Source organism: Gouania willdenowi, chromosome 7, assembly GCF_900634775.1.
Source record: "Gouania willdenowi chromosome 7, fGouWil2.1, whole genome shotgun sequence".
In the NCBI taxonomy this organism is placed as follows: Eukaryota; Metazoa; Chordata; class Actinopteri; order Blenniiformes; family Gobiesocidae; genus Gouania; species Gouania willdenowi.
The window spans coordinates 38,560,573-38,573,282 of record NC_041050.1 but is presented as its reverse complement, the minus strand read 5'-3'; the positions used below and the strand labels follow the sequence as shown (position 1 = coordinate 38,573,282).

The 12,710-nt window shown below is 39.9% G+C and overlaps 1 protein-coding gene across 1 annotated transcript in view; it reads right to left on the bottom strand.

Annotated features, from left to right (window-relative positions):
• Positions 1 to 3,226: 3,226 nt before the first annotated feature.
• The window catches only part of plxna3 (plexin A3), a 49,447-nt gene continuing 39,963 nt past the window's right edge, over positions 3,227 to 12,710 (bottom strand). The window contains exons 27-37 of the mRNA XM_028452126.1: positions 12,620 to 12,686; positions 12,405 to 12,551; positions 12,172 to 12,331; positions 11,204 to 11,307; positions 11,031 to 11,127; positions 10,745 to 10,822; positions 10,549 to 10,661; positions 10,224 to 10,393; positions 7,073 to 7,285; positions 6,850 to 7,000; positions 3,227 to 5,237 (exon numbers count right to left, since the gene is read on the bottom strand). Coding sequence (XP_028307927.1) covers positions 5,142 to 5,237; positions 6,850 to 7,000; positions 7,073 to 7,285; positions 10,224 to 10,393; positions 10,549 to 10,661; positions 10,745 to 10,822; positions 11,031 to 11,127; positions 11,204 to 11,307; positions 12,172 to 12,331; positions 12,405 to 12,551; positions 12,620 to 12,686 — 1,396 coding nt within the window. The 3' untranslated portion in view covers positions 3,227 to 5,141. The remainder of the gene's footprint in view (positions 5,238 to 6,849; positions 7,001 to 7,072; positions 7,286 to 10,223; positions 10,394 to 10,548; positions 10,662 to 10,744; positions 10,823 to 11,030; positions 11,128 to 11,203; positions 11,308 to 12,171; positions 12,332 to 12,404; positions 12,552 to 12,619; positions 12,687 to 12,710) is intronic.

The following is a 12,710-nucleotide window of genomic DNA, read 5'->3' as shown; positions in this document are numbered from 1 at the left end:
TTATTTCTATTATTATTATTGAAGAGCACGCTCACACTGACTAATCCGTGCATTAGTCATTGAGTCAGATTATTTACACACAAATAAATAAAAAGAAAATATACACAGACAAAAACGAATCTCCTTAGTGGAGATAATGACACTGTTTTTAGAGTATTTGAAACTTTATTATTGTTTCTTTGTGGAACCGAGGGGCGTGTCCCTGCAGACGGGGCGTGTCACTGCACAGGGGGCGTGTCCCTGCAGCCCTCCAAAGGGAGGGGGAACACAGGTGTGAACGTCCAGTCAGCTAACAGCACTGATGACGTCATCACTGGGAAGTCCTAAAGGAGGTGCGCTGCAAGGTTCAGCCATCAGGGGGCGCACAGGACACACGCGCGCACACACACACACACACACACACACACACACACACACACACACACACACACACACACACACACACACACACACACCCTTCCTCTGTGTGAACCTTCTGCCAGATACTGATAACTGTTTTGTCTCTTGAGGTTTTGGTGCTTTTAGACTCAGTGTGTGTGTGTGTGTAAAGGATTAAACTGGAGCAGCCTTAGAGGATAAAGGCAGAGAAAGAAACTAAAGGTGAAAAATGAACAAAGAGCAGATTTAGACTCACTGTAAAACAGGAAGTCATTCATTAGAAATGAGAGGTCATGTGACGCGCTCACACCCAATCATAAATAATGTAGGAGCTGCTGTTGCCGGGCGGATTGAGTAAAGGTCACTATGACACATTAGCAGCTTCACATGGAAAACATCACAGCTGTATGTACATGCATGGGACCACAGGTTGGAAACCATCATTAACATGAAGCAGTGATACAGTAGTAATGTAAATTTAATCTAAAGTACTGAGATCACAGTAGACTTTTGACCTCCAGTCCTTAGCTACACGTGCTAAAGCTAACATTAGCATTAGCTAACTGTTTAACAGTGGAAAAACATGTAAATGTGTGATTTTGTCCATAAACATGTGGGGGAGAGTTTAGTTTGTGTCAGAATGTAATTTAAGCTTGATTTTGTTTAAAAAATAATAATACAAAAAAAGATTGATAATCTGCACAGATGTTTGGTTGACGGGAACGTGTTCTGTTGGTTTGGTGTAAAGAAGGAAAACAGTCGTGGTTGTTTTTTTTTTACACTTTAGTGAAATCACACAAATATACAAACTGAGCAGAAGGCGATGTGATGATAGAAAAACAGACACAGGCTATTACATGAAGACTCTTCATCATCATCATCATCATCATTACACTGTAAATAGAAACAATCAGAAAAAAGGCAATGGCAGTAACAATGGACCCTGACTACTTCCTGGAGCATCAAGGCAAAACACGTGGTTCTTTTTTCTTTTAGCACTTAACAAAAAATAAAAACAACTTTGTTCCAGGAAAACACACACACACACACACACACTAATGGTACAATAACGATATAATAAAACCTTTAATTCGAGCTCATTTACACTTTAACCATCAGGGGGCGGGGCATCAGTCTATCTCATTGGTTAAAATAATGTTTTTCATCATGGTTTCTATTTTTTTACTGAATGTTTCATATAAGTGTCAACTTTACACTCCTATTAATTTTACATTATTATTTATTCATTATTAACACTAATGAGAGTTTTGAAAGTGTTTTATATGAATCTCTCATTAAAGTACACAAATATGGACAATAATGAGCTCGGGTTCAAGGAAATAGATGTTTTTTATATGTGTGTGTGTGTGTGTGTGCAAAACAGTGAAACCTCCCACAATAAATTAAACCTGCAGCAAAAAATAAATTAAGACAATAAACATCTCACTGCTGGAGGATGTTACACACACACACACAAGTCTATATGAGTGTGTGTGTGTGTGTGTCAGATGCACTAAAACAATCAAACACTGTTTCTAGTATTACTTGTTTCATTGTTCCAGGAAATAGACTCAGCCACTCTGTCTTTGTTAACTCCTCCCAGGAGTGTCCCCCCTCCCCCCCTCCACACACACACACACACACACACACACACACACACACACACACACACACACACACACACACACACACACACACACACACACACACACACACACACACACGTCCTGTGGGGGCTTGTCCAGGACCATCTTTAGGAGCTGTTCTCTAACTAGGGGACTCGTCCAACTCACATTTTGTGCACATTCATTTGGCAAACTGTGACTCAGCACCTCTGCTCAGGTTAGCATATCTGCTTTAGCCCAGTGAGACTCTTGTTAGTTTACATTAAGCTTCAGGACAAACCACATCTTTGTGAGTTGTTGTGTTTAGGTTGTGGTTTCACGCTGAACACCCCCCCCCCCCCCCCCCATACACACTAACAACACAGGCACACGCGCGCACACACACACACACTCCCTCCTGCTGCTGCTGAATCGTCTCTTTTGGCCCCAAACATTCAAAAACTCAAACTTGAAACAGAAAAATAAAGCAAAGCTTTTCTGAAGCTCGATGAGAAACGAAGACGCTGAGGTGAAAACCACGAGCTAATTTGAGCGCTAACCAACATTTGCATTATCCAAAACTTTCCATGAAACTCAAACCTGCTTCAAAGGTGAAATATTTGAAGCTTTTATTCCTCCTTTAGATCGCCCTCTAGTGGCTAATGTAGAACCTTTGTTTGTAGGTGGAGCCTCAGGTCTGGTTATTTTACAAATGCACTGTGGGCGTGGCTTAATGACCAAAACAACAGTGTAAACAGCATGTGTCAACAGCAAACTAACGTAGCCGTAAATGCTATCTAACCCAACAGAAACATTTGAAACATCTCGTTTGTAAGTTTTTAGTGCGTTCTTTTAAATAAAGCTTCATTTAAAACTCTGTCACATTTGAAGCAGGTTTCTGATGAAATGGCTAAGTTTGATTCGGGGACGGTTCCTCCTCTTCCTCCTTCTCCGCTTCCTCGCTCGGTTCTCGGACTTTATACACATGTTGAAATCCACAGAGTTCTTATTACACATTTTTCTTTTTTTGTTACATTTTATACTTTCATTACTTTATTATCCTCATTGTCTTTGTTTACGACAGAGTTCATGGTTCCGTTCAGAGGAACCCATCGCTCTCCAGGAGTTGGTTTGGTCCTAGTCCAGTCCGGCTCTGATGCGATCCGGTCCGGTCTTTCCATGGCACTGCAGTTCTGCACAGTATTTCCGCTCAGTGTGTGTGAGTGTGTGTGTGTGTGTGTGTGTTTGTTTTCATGACATTTAAGGAACCACTTTATGTTCACACACCTACGAATAAAATGAGGACATTTTTGACCTTCTTCCTCAGCTTCTAAAAATGATCTAATCCCAAAAATTTCTTAAAGTCCATGTAAAGCAGAAATAAATTTATGTTATGAGTTTGTCACACCACAGAAACGTGTCATTGACCACTGAGCCAAATTTGAAAGATGAAAAAAATCGCCAAGTATATAAATTTAGGTCTCAAAATCATTGAAAAACAAGCACTTCTCTCTGCTCTGAGACGCTGGGGGCGTGTCAGTTAGAGGTGCTGGAACCACGCCCACACGCCGGAAAGGCGACGCTGCCTCCGTGTACTGTAGGATGACGTAACCTACAGTAACAATGGAAGCTAGCGCTAGCAGCGTCATTGGACAGACCCAGCTTTACCTGTTCGAGCCATCAGAGTCAGACACTGACACCCAAAAATCATGACTGCACATTGAGGTGATGCAGAATGTAAGTGCTGTGATTGCTCCGCCTAAACCTCAGCCCTGGTCACTGCCTTTTCCACTTAACAGTGCCTTGTTTAAACATTTTGCGTAGCAATACGAGAGTTGTTTCTGCAGTGGATTGAGTCAAAGAGAGAATCAAGACGGACTAAAAGTGCCAGTTTTGTTATTGAAGCACATGACGCATCGCCAAACGACGTCAATCCCAGATAAAAGGTGTGTTTTCACTGTTATTATCACTACTCTGGAGGAGTCATGCCTGGTTAGCTGACTGGTTAGCTAGCTGAATTAATTTATACGCTTCAGCAGCAGGGTTGGGTTTATGCTAATGATGGCTCTGTTATGTAACGCGGCTATGTTTTCTGACCCGTCCATTAAATCCTGAACACAGAAATTTGAAACAGTTTGTGAATCCTTGCTTCACACTTACAATATAAATGGTTGAATGGCTTTTTACATGTTTTAAGGAAAACATTTATGACCTTTTTAATGTGTAGAAGAAAATGGCTGAATTTGCTTTACTCGGACTTTAAATGTCCCCATATCACAATATCATGTAAAAAGTGTGTATCTAACACACTTCAACATACTTTCTGTGAAGTTAAGCTAAGCATTGAAACCTGAAAGGTGTGTGTTACACTGCGGTCCTCACAAGTCACAGAAAACTGACAAAGTCCCCATAAGGACCTTAAAATCATTTTAGCTGAAATCTGAAGAGATAAATGTGTCTAATTCATGGAGTCCTTATGTTACCTGAAAACTGTGTGTGTGTGTGTGTGTGTGTGTGTGTTTTCATCACATTTGAGGACTTTTTCAAATGTGACAAAATACGGAAACACTTTAAAATCTTGGTCTGTCCCCATTTATCGTAAAGCCTCCTCAAGAAGAGTGTTGGTCCTTACACACTTCTACACACTCTGTAAAGTCATTCACAATAAATGGGGACATTTTTGACGCCTTCATTTTCCAATCATCCTCCAGACTCGAAAAACTCCTGAATGTCCCCATTAATCACAAATTCATGAAAAATGAGTTTGTGTGCGAGTGCGTGTGTGTGTGTGTGTGTGTCGGACGGCTCTGGAATGTATTCAAAGCTCAGGTGTGTGTGTCAGACACAGGTTGGGTCGGTCGGCGTGGGCTCAGTGTGCTGTGATTGTCCAAACCTTCAACGTCTGTGGACGCCGCCCAGGCCACGCCCCCTTTCATTTTCAATCGTTAAAGCTTCAAACAATCTTTCCTGAATCTGAGCGATGCCGTTTTTCCTTCAACAAAAGAATAAATCCTGAAGGTTGTTGTGGTTTAAATCCAGTGCACGGCTCCACATCCATAAATAAATAGTGAGGGATTCTGGGAGTCCGGCCGTCGCTGAGCGCTGTACAAAAACAAATACCTCCCCTCTGCTCCATCAGTCTCTTGGCCCCGCCCCCTCTCAGCTGCTCCCTGACATCAGGTTGATGGCTTGCTCCAGTTTGTGCCGTAGTTTGTGTTTGCGACAGTAACCGTCTCGATCCAACGCCGTGAGAATCTGCAGAAGAAGAAACATGACGAATAAGAACTCGTTCACCTAAACCAGGGGTTCTCAATCTTGGGGTCAGGACCCCATTTGGAGTTGTATGTTGCCTTCAGGAAACTTTTTTCTGAACAATTTGAGCCCTTTTTTTCTTATTTTAACTTATTTTCTTCTCTTTTTCTTCCCATATTTTAATGCATTTTTATTCCTATTTCTGACACTTTTCTGCACATTTTCTCCACTTTCAAGACATTTTCAGCACTTATAAACCCTTTCTACCACTTTTCCACCTAATATCACATATTTTGACCCATTATTGTCATTAACGTGTACATATGGCAATAAACTTTTCACCATATTTCATGCTTATTTTTGTTAATTTAACCACATACACCATTTGTCATGCCCATTATTTGCCAGTTTAAACGAATTGTACCAATATTGACACTTTTTCTGTTTTTCTGTTTTTGTCCACTCTAATTTGCAACTTTTAAATAATTTCTGTGGTTTTTGGTTCACCACCATCATTTTTGGTCACTTTGAACCCATTTTATTTCTGATTAAAACAAGGATTTCCATCTTTAAAGCAGAACTAAGTAACTTGAGGTTAGCGCTCCCCCTAAAGGTTCCTTTTGGTTATGTCACTGTCGTAAACACTCCACACCCCCCGCCGCCTGCCCCATCCCACAGCTACATGCTCAGTTACACTAAGGGTGCTTTCACACATATAGTCCCATGTGACTGTGTGAACAGTATGAGAAAGAGAGACAAGTAAAATAAATGAATGATGTGGGAGTAATATGGAAGGGAGTGTGGAAATGTGTGTGTTTGTTTGTGTGCTGACAAATCAGCTCTGAAAATAGATAGATGGATGGATGGATATTTGTGTGTGTGCTGACTGATGGAGCGCTGGGTTGTGAGTGTGTGTGTGCCTGTTGCTGTGACGACGGTACATGGTTGCTGTGTGTTGCTGCTGAGCTGTCACTGCATGGAGTTGCTCCGTTCCTCAGACAAAGATGTTCTCTGCCTTTCTTTTGCTGGCTCTGCCATGCTATAAGTTTCAGAAAAGTGAATTTGTAGCCAACCAGGTGCAGCCACGGGGCTGGTCATAATCTAGCCTTAGCATCTATTGGGCTGCTGTAAAGCAGTATGTCTTGCCACTGGGTCGGAGGCAGGAAAGTTGCAAGTGCGGTTTTCTGGCTAGAGACAGCAGGGGGGATGAAAGACCCCCCAATCATCCCATAAACACTTGAATTACCCTCACAGTGACTACGAGAAGGATTTATTAAGGTGAAAAAGTTACTTAGTTAAAGTAAACTTCCTGGATAACAGTAAATATTAACCTTGGAACCTTTATTTTGGGGGTCACAGGCTGAACAGATTGAGAACCACTGAGCTAAACGTGTAGAGTTGGTGTTACAGCTCATCTGGTCACAATGTTATCTCGTGACAGTTGTGGCAGAAACTGTGAATGAATGCGTAGCTTCATCTGAGCTGTGTTTCTATTGGTCACTGAGTCACCAGTTATAGTGACGACCAGTTGAAATAATACACCCGTGTGTTGTTTTCAAACAACAGGAAGTACAGTCACTAACTAATCCACAACCTTCTTTTTCTCTACACCTACCTCCTCCTTGTACTTGTTGATGTAGAAGTAGAGCTCACTGAGCGCGCTCAGTGTGTTGAACTCGTTGCCGTGGAGACGAGACTGTTCCACCAGGTAAGCGTCCATGTCCTGGTCGCTGATGCTGGGCAGTTTAGAGATGTCTCTGTAGTACCTGAGGAACACACACACACAATGTGACGTGTGTGACTTCACTCTGTGTGTGTGTAGTGTGTAGTTGTGTTACCGTTCCACCCAGCTTTTGTAGTTGGGGATGTCCTTAGCGTAGAGCAGTTTGTTGGACGGTGAGTCTTTCCCGAGGCGATGTTCTGACGTGGAACACGAGTCCATGAAGGTCTGAGCGACTACAGACAGGCAGGCGTCTGTGATGCTGCTTTTATGAATGTCAAACACAAACTGAGGGTTTTTGATCACGTTCACCCAGAACCTGAGAGGAAGACTGGACACGAGGACCACAACATTAGACACAACGTTAGAACACAACTGAATAACATACTATGACACAATAAAACTAAACTACATCTAAATAATCTCAAATTACAGCAAAAACAGTTAAAATTAGGGATGTAACGATTCACTCAACTCACGATACGATTCACTCACAATTTATTTTACAAAATGGGACTGTAGACAAATGATGACTGAAAAATATTCCTTTTTTTTTTTTTGGGAAAAAAACTAGAAAATACTGTAATATTTTCCTTTTATTTTTCATTGTCAAAAGAATCCCTTGATAAACTATTCAAAACAATGCAATTTAACTAAAAATAAATCTTTAATGAAATAAATAAAGGAATAATACAAATGAAGAAGAAGCTTATTAATTCAAATTCTGATTCTATAGTAAACAATGCAAAACTGCATAATAGTTCTTTTTCTTTTTAATGCTATGCGCTAGCAGACAGAGCTAATAGAAAGACTTTTACAGATATTCATGTAATATTACAGATATTCTTTTGGTGCTAAAGGGGTTTGGAATCATTTATGAACATGTTTAAGAGTAGAAGGCGGCCAGAAAGAAAGTAATAGCAGATTCCGCCCGCCACCTCAGCATTTGGACAAGAGAAGGATAAATATATAACGCCCTCTGCTGTTTAAAAAAAGTACTGCGATTCAATTTTCAGAGTATCGATGTGAACCGTGATACCTATGAATCGATTTTTAACTGCCTTACGATTAACCGTTACATCCCTCGTTAAAATGCATCAAAATAACGTTAGACTACGACAAAATGAAAATAAAACAAAAACAAAACATTAAATTACAACAAATAGCATTTAAGTATGACAAAATAAACTGACAAAACAACATTAATATACAACAAAATAATGTTCAACTACGACAAGGTAACATTAAATTAAAATCTGAAAGTTAAAATAGTACTAGACTATGACCAAATTATGATAAAACGTCAAACTACAACAAAATATCATTTAACTACAACAAAATAACGTTAAACGATAACAAAAAAAGGTTATACTTTGATAAAAACATGTTAAACTTTGATAAAAACATGTTAAACTATGATAAAATAAGGTTCAAATACAATAAGGTTAAACTACAACATTCTATGATTTGATCACATTTGTAATACTGTTTTACAAGTTGGTCATTTACTGGTGTGAACACACTCAAATCAATAGAATTGCTCTACAAAAATGCCTTAAACGTCTTTGATAAAAAAGCCAATGTCCTTCCATATTTGCATTATATTACAAAAACATAATCTATTGATCCTAGAGAATTTTAAACATTTTAAATATGCCTGTTTTGTATACAAAGTGTTAAATGGATTAACCCCACCTCCCCGTCAGACTTCTTTAAACCAAAGCCTCACAGTGGTGCTGGGACACGGGGCTCCTCTAGAGGTGACTGTGAGGTTCCTTAACAGTTTCTTCCTCACTGTTAGGGAATGTCCCACATTTCCTATATTTAAAACCAAACTCAAAGTGTGGCTTAAAGCAAACCAGTCTTGTGACCATTAAGTGACTCTTCTTTTACTTTTCTTGTACTTATTCATTTCTGTTACATTGTTTGTTGTATTTTCTGTATTTCTGTCATCTGCCTAGGGACTACGATTGTACAGTAAATTAGTCCTGTGGCTATAATCAGGCATGTTTACGACTGTTATTGTTGTTTCAATGCAGATGTTTGTTAATGTGCAATGTTCCGATCAAATAATTAAATAAATAAATAAGCAAAATAAGGTTAAACTACAATAAAATAAGGTTAAACTACAATAAAATAAGGCTAAACTACGATAAAATAAAGTTAAACTACAATAAAATAAGGTTAAACTACAATAAAATAAGGTTAAACTATGATAAATAAGGTTAAACTACAATAAAATAAGGTTAAACTATGATAAAATAAGGTTAAACTACAATAAAATAAGGTTAAACTACGATAAAATAAGGTTAAACTATGATAAAATAAGGTTAAACTACGATAAAATAAGGTTAAACTATGATAAAATAAGGCTAAACTATGCTAAAATAAGGTTAAACTATGATAAAATGAGGTTAAACTACGATAAAATAAGGTTAAACTATGATAAAATAAGGCTAAACTATGATAAAATAAGGTTAAACTATGATAAAATAAGGTTAAACTACGATAAAATAAGGTTAAACTACAATAAAATAAGGTTAAACTACAATAAAATAAGGTTAAACTACAATAAAATAAGGTTAAACTATGATAAAATAAGGTTAAACTACAATAAAATAAGGTTAAACTATGATAAAATAAGGTTAAACTATGATAAAATAAGGTTAAACTATGATAAAATAAGGTTAAACTATGATAAAATAAGGCTAAACTATGCTAAAATAAGGTTAAACTATGATAAAATGAGGTTAAACTACGATAAAATAAGGTTAAACTATGATAAAATAAGGCTAAACTATGATAAAATAAGGTTAAACTATGATAAAATAAGGTTAAACTACGATAAAATAAGGTTAAACTACAATAAAATAAGGTTAAACTACAATAAAATAAGGTTAAACTACAATAAAATAAGGTTAAACTATGATAAAATAAGGTTAAACTATGATAAAATAAGGTTAAACTATGATAAAATAAGGTTAAACTACAACAAAATAAGGTTAAACTACAATAAAATAAGGATAAACTACAATAAAATAAGGTTAAACTATGATAAAATGAGGTTAAACTATGATAAAATAAGGCTAAACTATGATAAAATAAGGTTAAACTATGATAAAATAAGGTTAAACTACAATAAAATAAGGTTAAACTATGATAAAATAAGGCTAAACTATGATAAAATAAGGCTAAACTATGATAAAATAAGGTTAAACTACAGCACAGTCAGGGTGTGATTGGGCGGTGGGGGCGTTTGTTTTCCTCACCAGTTGCTCTTCCAGGTGTGTCGCACGTCGGGGTCACTGATCTGACGTTTGTCCGCCTGCTCGTCCAGGAAGTCAAACATGTACTTAATAGCCAATGGGAGCGCAGAGCCACGATGGGCGGTGCTAAAGACCGTCTCAAACAGGTCATCAACAAACTTCTGCAGCGTCCCCTGGTGGAGGGAGGAGCCAAAATACATAGTGTATTATTATTATATAGTACACTGTTACATCACTACTGTTAGTGATGGTGTGTAGTCACTCTGTTGTTGTTGTTGTGTAGTAGTTGCTGTGTAGTTGTGTAGTAGTGGTTGTGTAGTTGTGTTACCTTGGTAGCCAACAGTCTGGTCAGGTAGATCTCAGAGACCATCTTACTACCTCTGTCTCCTTCTCTCTGGTCACTGTGTTCATGGTTCTTTACCAAGTGCCACAGTTTGGTTCCTGAGAGATGCACAACAACACGTTACACAATCATACACACAACACAACAATAAACAAGGCTACACAACACAACATAAAAGTACCAGTCTCCTGGTCCGGTGTGATCATCGGAGCTCTGGACCTCAGACTGTCAGGACTACTGGAGGTCCTCAGCAAGGACTCTGGAACACGAACACACACACACACACACACACACACGCACGCACGCACGCACGCACACGCACTCAGTTTTCACGAATTTGTGATTAATTAACATGTCATATGAGCTCCTGGAGTGACTTCACAGTTACACACTTTTTATCGTGAATTTGTGATGACTGAGGACATCTTTGTCTTCAAAAGTGTGTGTGTGTGTGTGTGTGTGTGTACCGTATCTGCTCAGTGATCTGGTGAAGGTGAAGGAGTTAGCGATGTTGTACGCCGAAACTTGTTTCTGAACCAGAGCCACCACAGAGCCGTCGGTTACCTAGCAACACACACAGCCAATCAGAAGCTGTTATATTGACAAACACACAGACACACACAGACACACACACACACACCTGGTAGTGAGCGAGTGTGTTGAGGCGTTTCCAGTCACTCTCTATCTTGGTGGTGACGTCTTCGTCCTGCAGGATGATCCTGGTCAGACGACCCTGACGCCACTCTGACATCACACAGTACACACCACATTACACACAGTATCACAGTAGTTGTGTGACATAATCAGTGACATCACACTAATGCTGCGTTCACACCGGACGCGGCACAAATTTTTGAGCCGCGGGCTCCGTGCAAAAGCTTCTGCAGAATCGAAAAAGGTTTTCCACATATTCGCTTCATATGCGCGTCTGAAGCAAATATAAAAGCGCCGCCAAGCAGACTCCCTCTCTTTTCACCATCAATGATGGAGGACATCAGTAAAATCGATGCTCTTTACCTCATGTGGAAGCTCAAGTGCCGTCAAAACACTTAACACCGGCGTTCCTGGATTCACCAGGTTAACCAGCGACACATCCAACTCGGTGGTGGTCTGACGTCAATAACAAAAAAGACTTAGATTGGCTTGAGCGCCTGCGCGTCACACAAAACATTCGCTGGAGTTCAATATTTTCAACTCAAGCGAATGACGAATGTCACAGAAAATCGAGAGAGCGCATGCCGCAGCCAACGCCCTTGAGGGGATCAAACCGTGACGCCCAACAGAGAAGAATTTGCTTCTTAACGCAACTTTGTATGTAATGTGGTCACGCAAACATTCGCACTCTATCCCTACACTGAAGTAGTCCCAAAGCTTTACACATCAGCTCATTCACCCATTAACTCTCACACCAATGGGACAGAGCTGTCATGCAAGGCGCTGGTCGAGCACTGGGAGCAACTTAGGGTTCAGTGTCTTGCCCAAGGACACTTCGACACATAGGGATCAAACCCCCAACCTCTCGATCATTAGACAACCCTCTACCACCTGAGCCACGGTCGCCCACGCGTCTGATGTGAATGCAGCATTAACACTAACAGTGACACTGACCCAGGTCCATGTCATCAGCCTGTGGTCTCTGAGAGAAGGGGATTCCTTTATAAACAGCATCCAGTAGTTTGTCTTTGACCTGAGTCACTGTGTCACAGTTTAACACCTTCACCGGAACCTCCGTGACCGCCTCGCCCTCCGGAGGAACGCACATTAGAGTCTGAGGAGAGAGATCATCACCATCATTACCATCACCATCATTATCATGTCTGTGTGTCCGTGTGTGTGTGTACCAGCTGTTTGTAATCTATCTGTTGTCTGATCAGTTTATCTTCACTCAGAGAGTAACGAGCTTCTCCAGTGATCGCATCGATCGGACCTTTTTCCATCTGCTGCTTAATCGCACAGTAGAGCATGAAAAGAGGCTCACCAGCACACTCCTGCAACACACACACACAGACATACATCAGTACACACACGCACACGCACACACACACACACAATGTACCTTAAGGAACCGATACAACAGAAAGGTGAACCAGTTGGTGAGCATCTTCTCAGCTACAGACTCCGTCCTACACACACACACACATGCAGGA